The sequence below is a fragment of the Pinus tabuliformis genome, chromosome 9 (assembly GCF_031772625.1).
Source record: "Pinus tabuliformis cultivar Carrire ecotype Pingquan chromosome 9, CPIR1, whole genome shotgun sequence".
Lineage (NCBI taxonomy): Eukaryota > Viridiplantae > Streptophyta > Pinopsida > Pinales > Pinaceae > Pinus > Pinus tabuliformis.
This window is the reverse complement of record NC_142307.1, coordinates 395,277,462-395,293,560: the sequence shown is the minus strand read 5'-3', so window position 1 is coordinate 395,293,560 and position 16,099 is coordinate 395,277,462. Positions and strand designations below refer to the sequence as shown.

The following is a 16,099-nucleotide window of genomic DNA, read 5'->3' as shown; positions in this document are numbered from 1 at the left end:
AGGGAATGTTACTCTTCAATTAAACCAAGGTAACACAATTCATTTGCAAGAAGTCTTATATGTACCTGATCTCAAGAAGAACCTAGTGTCCATTTCGGCAATGGAAGACAAAGGCTACAAGGTGGCCTTCATCGATGGCAAGGTACGTGTGTGGAAAAATAATTTTAAAGATGCTTTCACTCTTGGGTTCTGGGTTGACTCTTTATATCAAGTTGGAGGAAGTCCATTGGGAGTCATGTCTTGCGACACATGTCTACAGTCTAAACTATGGCACCGGAGGTTTGCCCACCTTCATTATAAGGCTCTACTTGATGTGAGATAGATGGTGATAGGGATGCCTGAGTTCAAAATAGAGCATGAAGGTGTATGTCCGGGATGTGCCGAAGGAAAGCTCAAAAGGGGACCATTCCCCTCAAGCGAGAGCAAGACCTCCGACATTTTGTTGTTGGTTCACTCTGACATATCTGGTATGATGCTCGTGAACTCTTTGGGATGATATCTATATTATCTCACTTTTACAGATGATTACTCTTGCAAGACTTGGATATACTTCTTGAAAAAGAAGGATGAAGTGTTCTCCTAGTTCCGTCACTTCAAAGCCTTGATCGAGAATCAAACCGAGAAGAGGATCAAGATTTTAAGAACTGATAATGGGATTGAATTTGAATCTAATGAGTTTCATGACTTTTGCAAAGAAGCTGGCATTAAGAGGGAGACCACAACACCATACACTCTTGAGCAGAATGGTGTGCTAGAAGGGAAGAATCGTACGATTATGGAAGCTATTCGTGCCATGCTCCACGATCAAATGTTCTGAAGTTTCTATGGGTCGAAGCTGCGAATACTGTCGTATATGTTCAAAACCGATGCCCTCATCAAGCATTGGATTCCAAGACTTCCGAAGAAATGTTCACTGGTAAGAACCCTGATGTCTCTCATTTTAGAATTTTTGGAAGTCCCATATATTTTCATGTGCCGAAAGAGAAAAGAAGCAAATTGTGTGCATCTTGAAAGAAGGGAATCTTTGTGGGCTATAGTGAAAATTCTAAGGGCTATAGAATCTATGTGGTTGGTCGAAGGGAAGCCGAGATAAGTCATGATGTCACCTTTGAAGAATATATGGCTCTTAGCAAGGTTGACAATCTTCTTATTCTAAGAAAAGATAAAGACGCTGACACCAGGAAGCCGGATGAGAAGGAAAATGAGACGATGCCCAATGTGGAAGAACCTATGGATCCTATTGATCCCCTTCTGCAAGAGCCTTCCGCTTCTAGGAAGAGGCCCTCATGGATTAGGGGGGCTCTTGAAGATGCCGAGAGACATATTGCACTCAGAGGGACTTTCTGTGAAAGTAAGAAGCCGACCAGGTATCAGGGATACTTGACTATTATGAGCACCATCATTCAAAATGAGCCTTCATCGTTTGAAGAGGCCGTGAAGCATCAAGCATGGAAGGATGCTATGAATGAGGAATATGAGTCCATCATGAAGAATGATGTATGTGATGTGGTCCCCAGACCCTAGGACAAAACCATTGTCACCTTGAAATGGCTTTACAAAATCAAGCATGGAGCTGATGGGAGTGCTGAAAAATATAAGGCTCGCTTTGTTGCTCGAGGCTTCTCTCAAAAGGAAGGTGTGGATTATGATGAGATATTTGCCTCTGTTGCCCGATACACCACCATCCGCTTGATCATAGCCCTTGCTGCTTCGCAAGGATGGAACCTACATCATATGGATGTCAAAACTGCGCTCTTGCATGGTTCGATTAAAGAAGAAGTCTATGTGGAACAACACGAGGGGTTTGAGATTCATAATCAGGAATCTCATGTATGTAGGTTGAAGAAAGCTCTCTATGGGCTAAAGCAAGCGCCCCGAGCTTGGTATGAGAGGATCGATAGCTACTTGATGAAGTTGCGATTCGCTAGGAGTGAAGTTGATCCAAACCTTTACTTTAAGGCTGAAGATGATAAGCCTCTCATACTTGTGTTGTATGTTGACAACCTCTTTCTAACAGGTGCAAACCTTCTCATTCACAAATGTAAGAGGGAGTTGGCTTCCGAATTTGAGATGAAAGACCTAGGACTAATGCACTATTTCCTAGGGCTAGAGGTTTGGCAAAGGCTAGGAGAAATTTTCCTATCTCATGGAAAATGTGTGGTGAAGATATTGGAGAGATTTGGTATGGTGGACTACAAGCCCGTGACTACCCCGATGGAGCTTAACTTCAAGTAGTTATGCGGTAGTGCTGCTGGACCAGTTTTGGGAAATGATTTTGAGTATCATCAACTCATAGGAGCATTGATGTTCTTGGTGAACTCCTGTTTGGATATATGTTTTGCAATCAACACGTTGAGCCAATATATGGTTGAGCCTCATCACTCACATTGGATTGGTGCCAAGAATCTACTGAGATATCTTAGGGGCAAAATCACTCATGGACTGAGATACATTGCCGGAGATGTGAGGCTACATGGATATTCCGATGTTGATTGGGTAGGTAGTGTGGTGGACCGAAAGAGCACTTCCGGGTGCTGTTTCTCTTTGGGTTCTGCTTTGATATCCTGGATGAGTAGGAAGCAGAAGTCGGTGGCTTTGAGCACCGTTGAGGCAAAGTACATTGCTGTGAGTATGGCGTCCTGTGAGGCTGTCTGGTTGAGGAAGCTCTTCAATGAGCTATATGGACATATGTTGGATACTACCGTGATCCTCTGCAACAACCATAGTGGGATTCATTTATCAGAGAATCTCGTATTTCATGATCGCTCCAAGCACATCGATATCAGGTACCACTTTATTCGGGATATGGTACAATGAGGAGCAATAAGGCTCCATCATATTGGCACTGATGCGCAGGTCGCTGAGATTTTGAAGCCCCTGGGAAAGGTCAAATTCCTGACTTTCCGAGAACGACTAAGAGTCGTTGAGTGATGCATACATTGAGCATTGGGAGCTTTGAGGGGCTTAGGGTACTTCTTGGAGCGACGAGTGACTATAGGGTGACTCACCGTCCCCTAGTGGTGTGCTATGTACAGGGTGAATGGTTCAGCGTTCCCCTGTGACACCCTGTGGCGACATGTAGGCAGGATGAGTGGTTCATCCTTCTCCTGCCGAGACATCCCACCCATGCAGTCTGGGACTCATGGGAAGTACCTCTTATCTGGCCAATGAGTAGGGAAATGAGGATAGGGACCATAGTTGTACCAATGGATCCATCGTGTATCTACCGTACTCCCTATGCTAGGATGACATTGATTTGGGATTAATTGGAACTGACTTCGTGTCAGTAAGAGTGGTATGGGACACTCTCTTTATTTGGAACTGACTTCAGGTCGGTAAGAGTGATATAACTGATTATCTTCATGGGGACTGACTTCAGGTCAGTAGAGGATGGTATGATACATTCTCGATCATTTCTTCTTCTTCATAGTTCAGTAGAGCAGAGCAGTGCAAGCTAGTGCATTTGATGTCCGAGATAGTACTGACAGACATATGGATTGGCAGATGGAGTTCTCCCTAGTTGAGAGGGAGTGTTAAAATTGGCAACTATGGCCAAACTCCATGTGGGTCACCTCATTTATGGCAACTGTTATTTTTCTTGGATTCCTCTCATCGAGAGGTGTAGGATTGATCTAACGATCATCCGATTCCGACATGTATTCATGGAGATATGAATTTATTTATATTTCTTGACAATTTTTCAAGGTCGGCCATCAAGTAAAGTTGTGTTTTACACCCCCAGCTAATCCTCAATGTGGCATATAAGAAGAGGAGACCTTGAGGCATTATGACACTCATGTCATCTTCACATCTATTTTCTCTCCTAACTTGTTTGGGTATGTGTAGGAGGAGCACCTCTCTCTCATGTGGGAAGGACGACGTAGTTCTGTCTTGGTAGCATTGACTTAGGTTGACCGAGGTGCAGGTGGGCTATTTCATCAGCGTTGACCAGCGTAAGGGCACCTTTGACTGCGGATTAGTGTGGGGAGTCTCTTTCATGCAAGCCGCAGTTTAAAACAGCCAACGTTGACCTCTATTTGACCACGGATTTGACCGACATTGATTGGTTAGTGCTGACCACAGAGCTGCAGTTGCATTGACTGTTGTTTGACCATACTTTGTGGTCTTTTTTGGGCTGCCCATCATTGCTGTTCGAGACCGAGTTCTCCTAGGTTGTCGTAAGGACATTTGGGAGCTGATTGATCAGCCTTTTCATTGCTAGTTAGGGCTTTATTATTGCTGTTGCAGAATCACAGATTTGTGATATTGTACTATCTCTCTCTCTCTCTGCTGAATTATTGAAGAATATAGAAGAATTGATCAAAGGGTCTCCCTGCATTGGGGTTTGTCCCTGGCTGGTGCCACATCTTGTGTCTCTTGTCTTGGCTTGTCTTATGTTGTTTACATTTATGTTCTCTCTGCATTTTACTATCATGTTGATGTGATTGCTATACTGGAAATTGATATTGGGCTAATAAGAAGATTTGAAGTAAATTGCTCTTGGGCATAGAACATACCATAATTTAACAATTTGCCACTTGTCATGTTGCGTGTCTGTGGAAAAGGGCCACTTGGCCACCAAAAAATGTTGAAATGGGTGCCACGTGTCCTGACCTTTGGCTGCCATGTCATCATGCCACTTGTCTTATCCTTTGTTGCCGCATCATCATCCTGAGCTGTGTTAACCACTTTGTCACTACAATTTGTCTCCATGTGTGGTGCGATGTCAGGGTCCACAAGTTGTTTGGCATTGTGAGATCTAAATCTGCTTCATAATTCACCCATTCGGGCGAGCGTGATGACCATAACGCATTGCATGTTCCATCCCTCTGACGACTAGATATCCTATTATGTTACTAATCTCCACGATTAACTTAATTAACAAGCGTCAAATCTTCTCATTTGGTCTATGTTTGATCAAGAACACTTTGCATGTCGTGGACCCTAGATGACCAGATAATTTTCAAACACAATGGAACCTTGCCTCCTATGGAACCATGCCGGGACTCCATCACTTCAAACTCAGGTCTCTCTTCATTCATGTGGAGTTAGACTAAATGCGATATGCCTTTGGGAAGCTCTCTAACTAAACACTTTTCATGCGCTTTTGAACAAGGTACCTATAGGCAAAATGCCTTCAAAGATAGGCTACTCGACTACAAATCCAACACTCAACAAACAACCAAGACATCAATGACTTCATAAGCTTAACACACTGTTAATAGACTCAATAGGCACCCCCCCGCCAAACTTGACATCAATGACAACAACTGCCAACACACTTAACACGAAATAAAAAATGCCAACATTTTCCCGCAAGTGTGAGTTGTAAGGACTCTCTAAGCATGACATCATGGACTTTTAAGGCGCAAAATTCTCCAAACGTGCAATGGAACTATTTGATTAGTCTCTAAGCATCATGATCAACCTCAATTTGAGGAAGGGTCTTCTAATTAAGCCTCAAAACATCTACATGTTCCAAACGCTAGTTATGGTTACCTTGTGTCATCTCGATGGCTGTCATCTATATGACATGGTGTACTTTCTCTCCAGCGTTGGGGCTCCATCAAGTACAATGAGCTCTCCCTAATCATTTTGGGGATTATCATCCTCATCTGGACTCTGGATCAAAGCATACCCATCAAGTAGTGTCAACACCAACCTAGTTGCATACTAGGTCCTCTAGTACATCATCAAGAATCCTCAGTGCTAAGCAAGATTAGATCAACTTTTTGGCATCTGAAGGTGCTCTAGCATGTCCATCAACAACCAAGATCATCAAAGTGCCCAATGCTTGTTGTAGAAGGGAAATGTTGCATCTACAAGGTCATCATGCTCTTCAAAAGTGTATTATGGCCTTGGCATCATGTGGAGTAGGAGTAGAATAGCGTGCCCTCAAGGCCCCCACTTCTATGTGTAAAACCACCAAGAAAAACCATCTTAAACTCAAGTGAAAGCAACCATTTGTTAGAGACAATAACCATAGATGCATCTAAGTGGAGCATACTTAACTATTAAGGGCATAATAGTAATTCAAACGAGGGTCACCTTCAAATATCTAACTAGACCAATTCCCATATAAGGGTGGCTAGGTAATCAACCTTATTAGGTTCTTCTGTTGAGAAATCTATGGCAGTTAGATTGGGGTGATTTCTCTCTACTTTGATAACTGCTTGTGAAGTTCTTTACTTCAACTTGTAGTATTTATAATTAGCTTCTTCTTCTCATGACTATTATAATGTTCTTATCATTGAACAACTACCAAACTATGACGATCAATAACATAAATGGACATGGGATATAGGTTGCCAGCCACAACCGAAACCTCTCCTAGAGAGGAAAACCCACAAGAAATTCTTCTCTTCTTATAGAATCTTCAAATGATGAATTCCAATACCTTTAGACCCAAGATCCCTCCATGACCAAGTCAACCTTTCTTTTAATGTACTTTTGCTTCAACAAAGTCAACTTATAGTCAAACTTCTCTAAGTCCTCAAATTTGATCCTTGCAACACTTTTTCGCTTCCTTCTTCAGATTTGCAATGCTCGGCCTTCCTGCAATACTTACAACTTCGCATGTGTGGGAATAATATGATGAAATAGGTCTCCTTCCTCCTTCACTTAGGGTCCTCCTTTCTCCTTAGCGACTCTACTTTCAAACTTGATCCTTATGACACCAAACTTTAGCTCCTTTAGACGACTGTAATTTCGGTCTTGTAGCTGCAATGTGTGCCCTAATTTCTTCGCATGTGTGAGATAATGTGGCCCAAAATCACAGTTCGAAAACTTCGATCTTTCTTCCTTTTGTTCTCGTCTTCTTCGCTAGTCCCTTTTGTCCTTGTGTGTGCTTCGATGAACTTGATTGATTGTCTCTCCAAGTGAGGTCCAATGCTTCTTATATATACCCTTTCTGTGAGGCTCGAATAGCCCTTAATGAGGTCGACTTGTTCTCTTGTAGGCCGACTTGGTTTTGGAGGGAGACTATGACACTCTTTGACTCTATGACAAATCCTAGAAGCACACAATGGGTGCTTGACCTAAAACAAATTGACCTTGAGCATGAATCCCATGCTATAAAATAATAATAATAAATTTTCCTTTCTCTTTATATCAAATACATAAAATCAATAGTACATAGAATATTATGAAGACCGAACCTAGTTACATATTTCAATACCTTCCATCTCCGTAAGGGGAGATGACATTTCCAAGGTCAACCCTTCAATCCACAAGTGTTAGTTAGAATAAGTCGCAATAGAGGGGAATGACTGAATAGATGTAATGGGGGGAGTAATCGTAGACACATGAGTTACTCCTTTTCTCGGCCTGATTTTTCCACCCCTCGATGTGGCTTTACTTTTTTTTTTTTGATAATGCATTTGTATGGTGCATAGCTCAAGGATCAAAGCTTGCTTTTTATGATATAACATTTATTTTATCCTTTAAGATGAGTTAGCTTCTCACTCATCATGGTTGGGACATATAATGGGCTCCTTATAATGAAATCGAGTGTCAAGTGCTCAGGAACCGTGTGATGGCTAATGATGGGGTAGAGCTCATGCTAGGCTTTTGCCCATGTGTTAATTATGTTGCAACCATTTATTAAATTTTAACTCTTCTTTTTCTTTTGTTGTGGCCATCTTATGCTTTTTCATTCATGTATCTTTATCAACCTCAAAGGCAAAGTTTTCTAGCCCTACTCAAGGATGTGGATATGTGAGTGCCAAAGCCCAATGAACCAATGATAGTTAATCCAAAAGATGGAGGTGGTATCAAGGGATTGATGAAATATGTTATGTATGGAATGGTAATGGACACGGGGATTGATGAAATATGATATGTATGGAATGGTAATGGACACGCTACTTCAATCCAATTTTTCCAAGTAGTTCCTCTCCTATAACTGCAAGGCCTTAAAGGAGGTTCCACTGGACTAGGGCTGAATAACCCCCCTGGTAAGTTGAGACCAAACTTACAATCAAGATTGGCCAATTATCTAGATCACCCTTTTTTCCATGTTAGAATGCCCAAAACATTGATTAAAAGCACTTGATTGCAAAATGGTTAAAAGCACCTGCTGAGTAGTAGCCCATCTTCATTCAAGAGGAATCCCAGATGGTGAGAGGAATGACTAGTGCAGATGGTGGAGGAATGTGGCATATCATCTTCGTTGAACAATGTGTATAGCTGACTCTCCAAGATAGGAGAAAAAGTTTTCTCCTAAAGGGTTACCCATTTTGGCGGGTAACAAATCCTAAGTCTAGACTCAAAAAAATGCTTGCAAGTTTTGACATATAGGTTTACTACCAGTGCTAAGTGCACGTCAAGTGGAGGTAAAATATAAATCAAGGAAATGGGAATCTCTAAATTCGTTCTGAATTTGGAGACAACAAAGAAATTAGTTAGTTGTAACATAGTTATGTAGTTCTGCAATAGTTGTGTTTCCTCAATAAAAGTCTAAATTCATTCTGATTTTGAAGCGAACAAAGTTCCTTCTTCAGATTAATTACTCCAGAAGACTTGAAATATAATTTATAAAGTTATCCATGAGGATACCAATATTATATATTAAATGTATGAATAAGAATGATACAATGAGAGTGAGAGGCTTGTTGAGAAGGAATCAGACCATCCTAGATTAAGCTTCTATGGAATAGTCTGATCACTCGAATTTTGTAGCGACTTGTCATCATAGGACAAAATTGAGGTTACATCACTATTCTTTGGAACATTAGTGTGTTGTTTTTGGTCTGAATGGTCTCGATACGTAGCATGGTAAACTAATGTAAATGATAATATTTAATAATTAACTTAATTTAAATAATTATATATTAATTTATTATTGAATGGCCAAATGCTTGATAGCGAAATGGAGAAATTCCAAATTCTCGTAGCGAAACGCTTCAACGGCAACAATGTTGATGAATTTGATGGTCAAAGACCTGGATCGGAGAACATAGCTCTATGCAGCGGTGGAGTGGCCAGAGGATCCACTGCTCTAATACCAAATGAAGCGAACAAAGTTCTTTCTTCAAATTAATTACTCCAAAAGACTTGGAGTATAAAGTTATCCACGAGGATACAAATATTATATATTAAATGTATGAATAAGAATGATACAATGAGAGTGAGAGGCTTGCTTATATACCAAGCATGTGTCTCTTCATGGAGAGTCGTGTCTCATTCAGACATGACTCTTCAACCTAATTACTAATTAATTAATCATTATTTATGATTTTTTTTTTACAGGAATGGTTATGATGATTTGTATTAATCTTGGGCAGAATGCCAAAATCTGATTACAATTTGAGCTTCTTTGTCCTGCTGCATTTCTTTGCTAAGGATGTAGCTGAAGCTTACAATTTTCTTCCTCGGATAGACCCCCACTGAGTTAATTTCGGAGACTTTCCCCACTTAGAAATACAAACAAATTGGTTTAGTAGCAGACAATAGAACATGGCAGCAATGTATTTATGGAATGGGATCCCATGATTGTTCATCCTCTTTCAGCTTGATCCCAGCAGAGAGAAGGACAGCTTTATTGGCTTCGATGTCCGCCTTTTTATTATGAATTCTCAACACGTGATAGTACTTCAAGTCCTGGAAGCTGTTTTCCATACCTTTGATCCTGGTAATCAGCATTGCTAGATTGAGGTCCTGAATTGGGGTGTTGGTAACCATTGCATTTATAATGACTTGAGAGTCACCTGTGACAATTGCTTCATTTATGTCCAGTTCTTTGAGGATCTTGAGTCCTTGGAAGAGGGCCAAGGCCTCAGCTTGAATGCTGGTTGTGTAATCTAGTCCCCAGGCGTAGGAGTGAATTTTTTCCTCGGATTGATTTAGGACAACACCTCCTGCACCAGCTTTGCCCGGATTTCCCTTTGCTGCTCCATCAAAGAATAGGAAGTGCCTTGCTTGCGATTTAAGCCACTCTTGAAAGTCATTCTTGGGTTTTCTTATTTGCCATTCTTTGATAATGAGGGCTTTTTTGACTGTTGGCTGAAATTGGAGTTCTAGTGTTGATCCCCATGCTATATCCTGCTGTCTGAGGTTGGTGTCGTCTTTTATATCAATCAAGCATTCCTTTATGTGGCTTTTTATCTTGGTTTCCAGGACTTTGTGGCTCTGTTTTGTGTTTCTAAATATTCTTTTGTTGCGCTCTATCCATAATTGCCAACAGATGATTTTTGGGAGGACAACCCATGTTGCCTTGATAATCAGATTTTTAGGGGGAGGACCTGGGAATCTGTTTGACCATTCAACGAAAAGATCAGAAGTGGAGCAAGGGACAGTGAAATTTGGGTCCAGATCATGAGTAAAATAGGACCAAATCTGCCTGGAGAAGCTGCAATCTAGCATTAGGTGGATTGCTGTCTCAACGCTTTCATTACACAGAGGACACATGGAAGGGCCGTGGAAGCCTTTTTTCTGCAGGTTATCATAAGTTAATATTTTCCCGTGACAGTAGACCCAGGCAAAGAAATCGATCTTGGGCCATGAGGGCTGATGCCAAACGCCTTGCCATGGAGCTGGATTCGGAGGAACGTGAGGTTTCTCGTTCAATTTGGCATACCCTTGCGCGACTGCATAACCTTTGGCTTTTGGCCCCCAACCCATCTCGTCTCTCTTCCTCGATTGCGTGGGAGCCAATCCTTGGAGGGCGTCTAACAGCGTGGTCCACTCAGAGTTCAGGTTGTCCGACACATTTAATCGCTTCCAGCCTGCCCAGATCGAGTTATTCCAACATGAAATATCCCACAGAGATTTCATTCCTTCTCTGTCCATCCAACAGCGCAGCGAGTTAATGGAGGCTCTGGCTTCTATTGGCTCTTTGTTCATGATTCTGTCCGACCAAATATTGATTTTTTTACCGTTGCCTGGTATCCAGTAGGAGTGGGCGGTGATTAGAGATGCGGCTTTGTCCTAAATTTTGAGCAATGTCGAATTAGACAGGTGAATCACATTTTCTAAGCGTCTGGATCTTGAACCTCTGAAATATTTTTTCCAGAGCACCTTTTGAGTCGAGCCAGGATTGGGGGCGATGATCCTCCACACGATTTTTTCAGCCATTGCTACATTTTGTTGACGAAGATTCTTAAAATTTAGGCCACCTTCCCACAACGGCTTGGAGATGATGTCCCAGCTGACAAGAGGGATCTTTTTTTCATTTTGTTTCCCTCCCTTCCAAAAAAACCTCCTTATGTATTCCTCCATTTTGTTTAGTATGGTTGCCGGAGCGAGGAGACCTGCAAATTGGAATAGGGGCAAGCTGTTGAGAACAGACTTTATTAAGACTGTTTTGCCTGCAGCATTCAGCCAGGAATATCCCCAGGCTTGAATCTTTGCCTTGAACTTTTCTAACTGTGGAAGCCAATCTTTGCTGGTTGGTCTCTTTTGAGATATTGGGAGGCCCAGGTATTTAAAGGACGACCAGGAGGAGGAGGCTTCGAAGCCCAAACATCTGGATATGGCAGATAGCAGTCTAGGCGAAGTGTTCCAACTGAAAATATGGCATTTGCTCTTGTTAACAACACTGCCTGAAGCTTCACTAAATTCATCCAGGACCTCTTTAAACTTTGTGGCAGAGGGAACAGAGGCGGGACCTAACAGCAATGTGTCATCTGCAAATAAAGCATGATTGATATTTTTGGTTCCTCTTGCAATGCGCAGACCATTAATTTCTTGTTCCTGCAACTTTTTATCTAGTAGGAAACTGAGGGCTGAGGCCTGGATGACAAAGAGCAGGGGGGATAGAGGGCACCCCTGCCTGAGTCCTCTTGAGGCTTTAAAGAAGTCTGTGGCTCTTCCATTAACAAGAGGAGCTATCCAAGGCTCCGAGATGCAAGCCCGGATCCAATTAATGAAGTTTGTTCCAAAACCTAGCTTACACATAACATTCAAAAGGAAGCTATGATTGACTCGATCAAAAGCATTTTCTAAATCAAGTTTGATCACCATACCTTGCTCTTTTCGGAGTAGACTTGAGTGTATTGCTTCCTGGACCAGAAGAAAGTTGTCCACGATCTGCCTTCCATGGATGAAGCCTCCTTGATTCTCTGGAATTATTTTGGGGAGGATAAACTTCAATCTGTTTGCAATTACTTTGGTGATCAATTTGTACCCTGTATTACATAGAGAAATCGACCGAAATCTGTTGAAGTTATTGGCACCTTTTTCCTTGGGTATGAGTGCTAAAAACGCAGAATTGGTACTGCCTCCGATTTTCTGAATATTTTGGGATTTTTGTACCATTTTGAGAAGATCTTTTTCAATAATCGGCCAGCACGTTTGGAGGAATCTAGCAGAGAAACCATCCGGCCCAGGGGCCTTGTCCGGATCCATGTCGAAGAGAGCCTTTTTCACCTCATCTTTAGTGACTTTGGCCTCCAGAGATTCATTAATTTGCTGAGAAATTACAGAGGGTATATTGACTAACAGCTCCGGATAGTGACTTGGGTCCTTGTCTTCACTATATAGATTCTGGAAATGAGTAAACGCAGCTCTCTTTATATGCTCAAAATCCTTATGGATATCTCCCTCCTCTTTAATTTCTGAGATAGTATTGAAACATTTCCTTGCCTGGGCTTGTTTATGAAAATAAGCAGTGTTCCTATCCCTTTCTTTGAGCAAGAGGTTCCGAGATTTCATTCTCCAATACTCTTCTTCAGCTAAACAGGCCTTGTGATATTGCTGTTGTAAATGGGTTTCTTGTTCTAATGAGTCCTTTGTAAGCATTGCGTTTTCCATACCATTATGATGAGAAACAAGAGCTGCTTTAATGGTTTTCCTTATTGTGGCTGGGTTGGACAGCGTTTTGGCCCATCTTTTTAGGGCTCTTTTCACCCTTCTGAGTTTTTCCTCCCAAATATAGAATGGCGATCCTTTGACTGGTTGGTTCCAACATTCCTTGACTGTTTGCATGAAATCATTCTCCTTTACCCAAAGAGGGCAGAACCTAAATGGGATGGGGCCTAGATCATGATGAGCTAACAGGTCAAACTTTATGGGCTTATGATCAGAGATGCTGTTGGCAAGAATATACATTCTAGGCTCTAATCCTAGCAACAGAAAGGAACTTTGAATGATAAACCTATCTAACCTGGCAGCAATGTGGCCAGGCCCCACTCTTTTATTAGACCAAGAGTACTTACCTGAAGAGGGTTTGATGTCCAACAAATCCCAGTCTTGCACTATGTCCTCCACCCATTCTCTAGCAGGATCTCTAACTATGCTGCCTCCCCTTTTTTTTGATATGTGAAGGGTAAGATTGAGATCGCCAACAATTATTATGTTTTCCAGGTCTGTCAAGTCTGCTTGCTGTCTTATAGAGTCCCAACAGTCTTTTTTTCCCCAACGTTGACTGGAGAGTAAACGTTGAAGAGGCAGAACATTTGCTTAGTATCCAGGTTCTGCATTTTCAGCATCAACCAATGGGTATTCCTGGCCTCGAGTAGAACTGTAAATTTATTGATATTCCAAAGAGTACCTATTCCTCCTGAGGCGCCCCGGGTAGAGATTGCTCTTGCTTCGCTTTTATTCCAGACTTTCTTGCTTGTTTGAAGGAAGGCTATGTCTTCCAGCTTTGTCTCCTGGACGAGAAGTAGATCTGGGGTTTCTGTCCTGATTAGACTTCTGATGGCTTCTTCTTTAATTTTGCTCCCCATCCCTCTGTAGTTCCAGGAGATGACCTTCATTATTTATGCTTCAGGTGGGCTCCCTTGGAGCCTTGGGGCGGATTTTTCAATATCTTTGGCTTTGAAGCTAGCATTTTCTCCAAGGTTGGCTGACTGCCCTGGAGTTTTTCTTTGTAAGTCTCCTGCTCCCTTTTTTCCCTGTCTGTTTTCCGGCCTCTTGTTGATCTTCTTACCGGGGTGTGGGATTCCCCTATTTCTCCTTCCTCTTCTGATTCTTCCGTCTCCTGCTCTTCTTCTTCATCTTCTATGATCATGCCTTTTGGATCTTCGGGACTTGTTCCTTTGAGTGAGGCCGAGGGAGCTTCTTCCTCGTCCTCTGGGACCGTGTCTTTGGGGTTTTCAACTTCTTTGGGGGAAGCTGGAGGTGAGCTTTTCCTTGAGGATTCTGGCTTTTGGATCTCTACCTCTGGAGTGTCTTCTGTCGGTTGGCTTAAAAGGTCAAATTTGTTTTCTTGCGCCTTTTTGGTAGGGGGCCTCTGGGCATTAACCTGAAAATTGCCTTTGCCGGATGGTCCACCCTGTTTCTGCCCCTTGTGGTTGGCTCTAGCTCGTCTTACTTGGTTCCAACCCTCTTCATTTCCTTTCTCTGGCTCTGGGTTAGACGGGCAGTTTCTGGCGAAGTGCCCATACACGTGGCATTTCCTGCATTTGAATGGCAGCTGTTCATAATCCAAGATCTGCACATGGGACCAGCTGCCGACTTTGATTTTGATTGCTTCTGGTAAACCCTCCTCTAGATCTACCTCCACATAGATCCTGGCACAATCATACTGATCCTTGTTGCTTGCCCGATCTATGAATTTCCCGAGGGAGTTGCCAATGTGTTTCAAGGATTCCCAGTTCCAACAGTGAACCGGTAGATTTGGGAGATGAACCCATACTGGAACAGCCTTGGGAACATCTACCGCTGGGTCAAAATCTGGGATCCATTTGTTCAGATAGAGACCCTGAGGACCCATGAAGTATGGTCCATTTCGAAAGATCAGGTCTTTGTCCTCTCTGGAGGTAAATTCGAAAAGAAAATACCCTCGCCCTAGAAAGTAAGAGGTAACACTTTGACTGATCAGGGGCGCCCAGTTCCTGTTAACCCATTGCTCTGTAGTTTTCGGGGAGGGCCAAAGTCCCGTGAATTGGCCAATAAGTCCCCGATCCGCCAGCGACAAAGCTACTTGCATGGGGGTCTCCGGAGGCAAAGAGATCTCTGGAATTTCATCTAGTTTCTTGACGAATTTGGAGGCATCATTTCTTTTTTTCGGAGGCAGACCTGCCAGGAGCTGGTTAAATGCATCTACGGCAGGACCGGAGGGCAGATCTTGGCCCTGAGACTCCATCAGGTTTGATGCCGGCCGCCACAAGGGCAGCGCAGCAGAGGCCACACCCTAGCCAGAAGGACGACTGGCTGTCTTGGATCCGATCAGATCTGAAGCAGGAAGGTCCGCAGGTTGCAGGAGCAGCAAGAAGCGAGGAGGATCGCAGGTTTAGAGCCCGCAAAGGGCGGGTCTCGAGGGGAGCCGAGGCTCGCAGATGCAGACCTGGTCGCGCTCAGCCGCTCGCTCTGTTATCTCCCTCCTATGGAATAGACTTTACAATCCCATTATTTATGATTATTATCATTTACATTATTTCCTATATATTTATTCATAACAGAATCTGGAGACAGCGATAAAATTAGTTAATTGTAACATAGTTATGTAGGTCTGCAATAACAATGCTTTCTCAATCAAAGTCTTTGCATTTAGCCCACATGACATGCAATGATGCAGTTTTCTTTCACGGATTTGTCCATTGTGTCCTTTTCATTCATAGGAAATATTTTATATAAATTGGGGTCTCGTTTGAAGTATGATGGATCACTTATCCTTAAACCTGGAAGGATGGGATTTGAATTTTCAGGATGTCAATTTTGATCAAAATTGAGATAGTGTGTGATGCAATAGTAGCTAAAACATTTTCTTAAATTGATGTTCTGTCAGTGCTCCAATCTGTTGTTGTAATGTTTAAACAGAAGGATCACTCTGATGGTTACAATTCTCAATCAAAGCTGAATGAAGAGACAATATTTTCATGGACACATGTCAGAGAAGAGAAAAATTCAAATTCTCCTGATAATGGAATAGATGCAGATGATGAAGGTAATAGCTTTCTGTAATCTTCTTTCTTTTCTTCTGTGTTTCTTTACAGCTTATTTTGAATGTTTACATGCTTTATTGATGTCTGCAGATGAACATGGTCTTAGTCCTCTTTTTCCTACCTTGAATTCTATATTCCAATTTGTATGATGTAATGCAAACTGAGATTACTAACCCTCTGCATCCTCTACTGCCTATCTTCCAGTTAACTCTGCTTTATTTCATGTATGGACCCAATGCGGACGGGACCAAAGTGAAGTAATGGATTATCAT

General features: G+C 42.2%; 1 protein-coding gene across 2 annotated transcripts in view; it reads left to right on the top strand.

The window, feature by feature from the left end:
- Positions 1–16,099, top strand: part of ARP9 (actin-related protein 9) — a 312,878-nt gene that overhangs the window by 56,384 nt on the left and 240,395 nt on the right. For both annotated transcript variants that reach the window (XM_089438961.1, XM_089438960.1), the window contains exon 6: positions 15,703–15,829. In XM_089438961.1, coding sequence (XP_089295087.1) covers positions 15,703–15,829 — 127 coding nt within the window. The remainder of the gene's footprint in view (positions 1–15,702; positions 15,830–16,099) is intronic.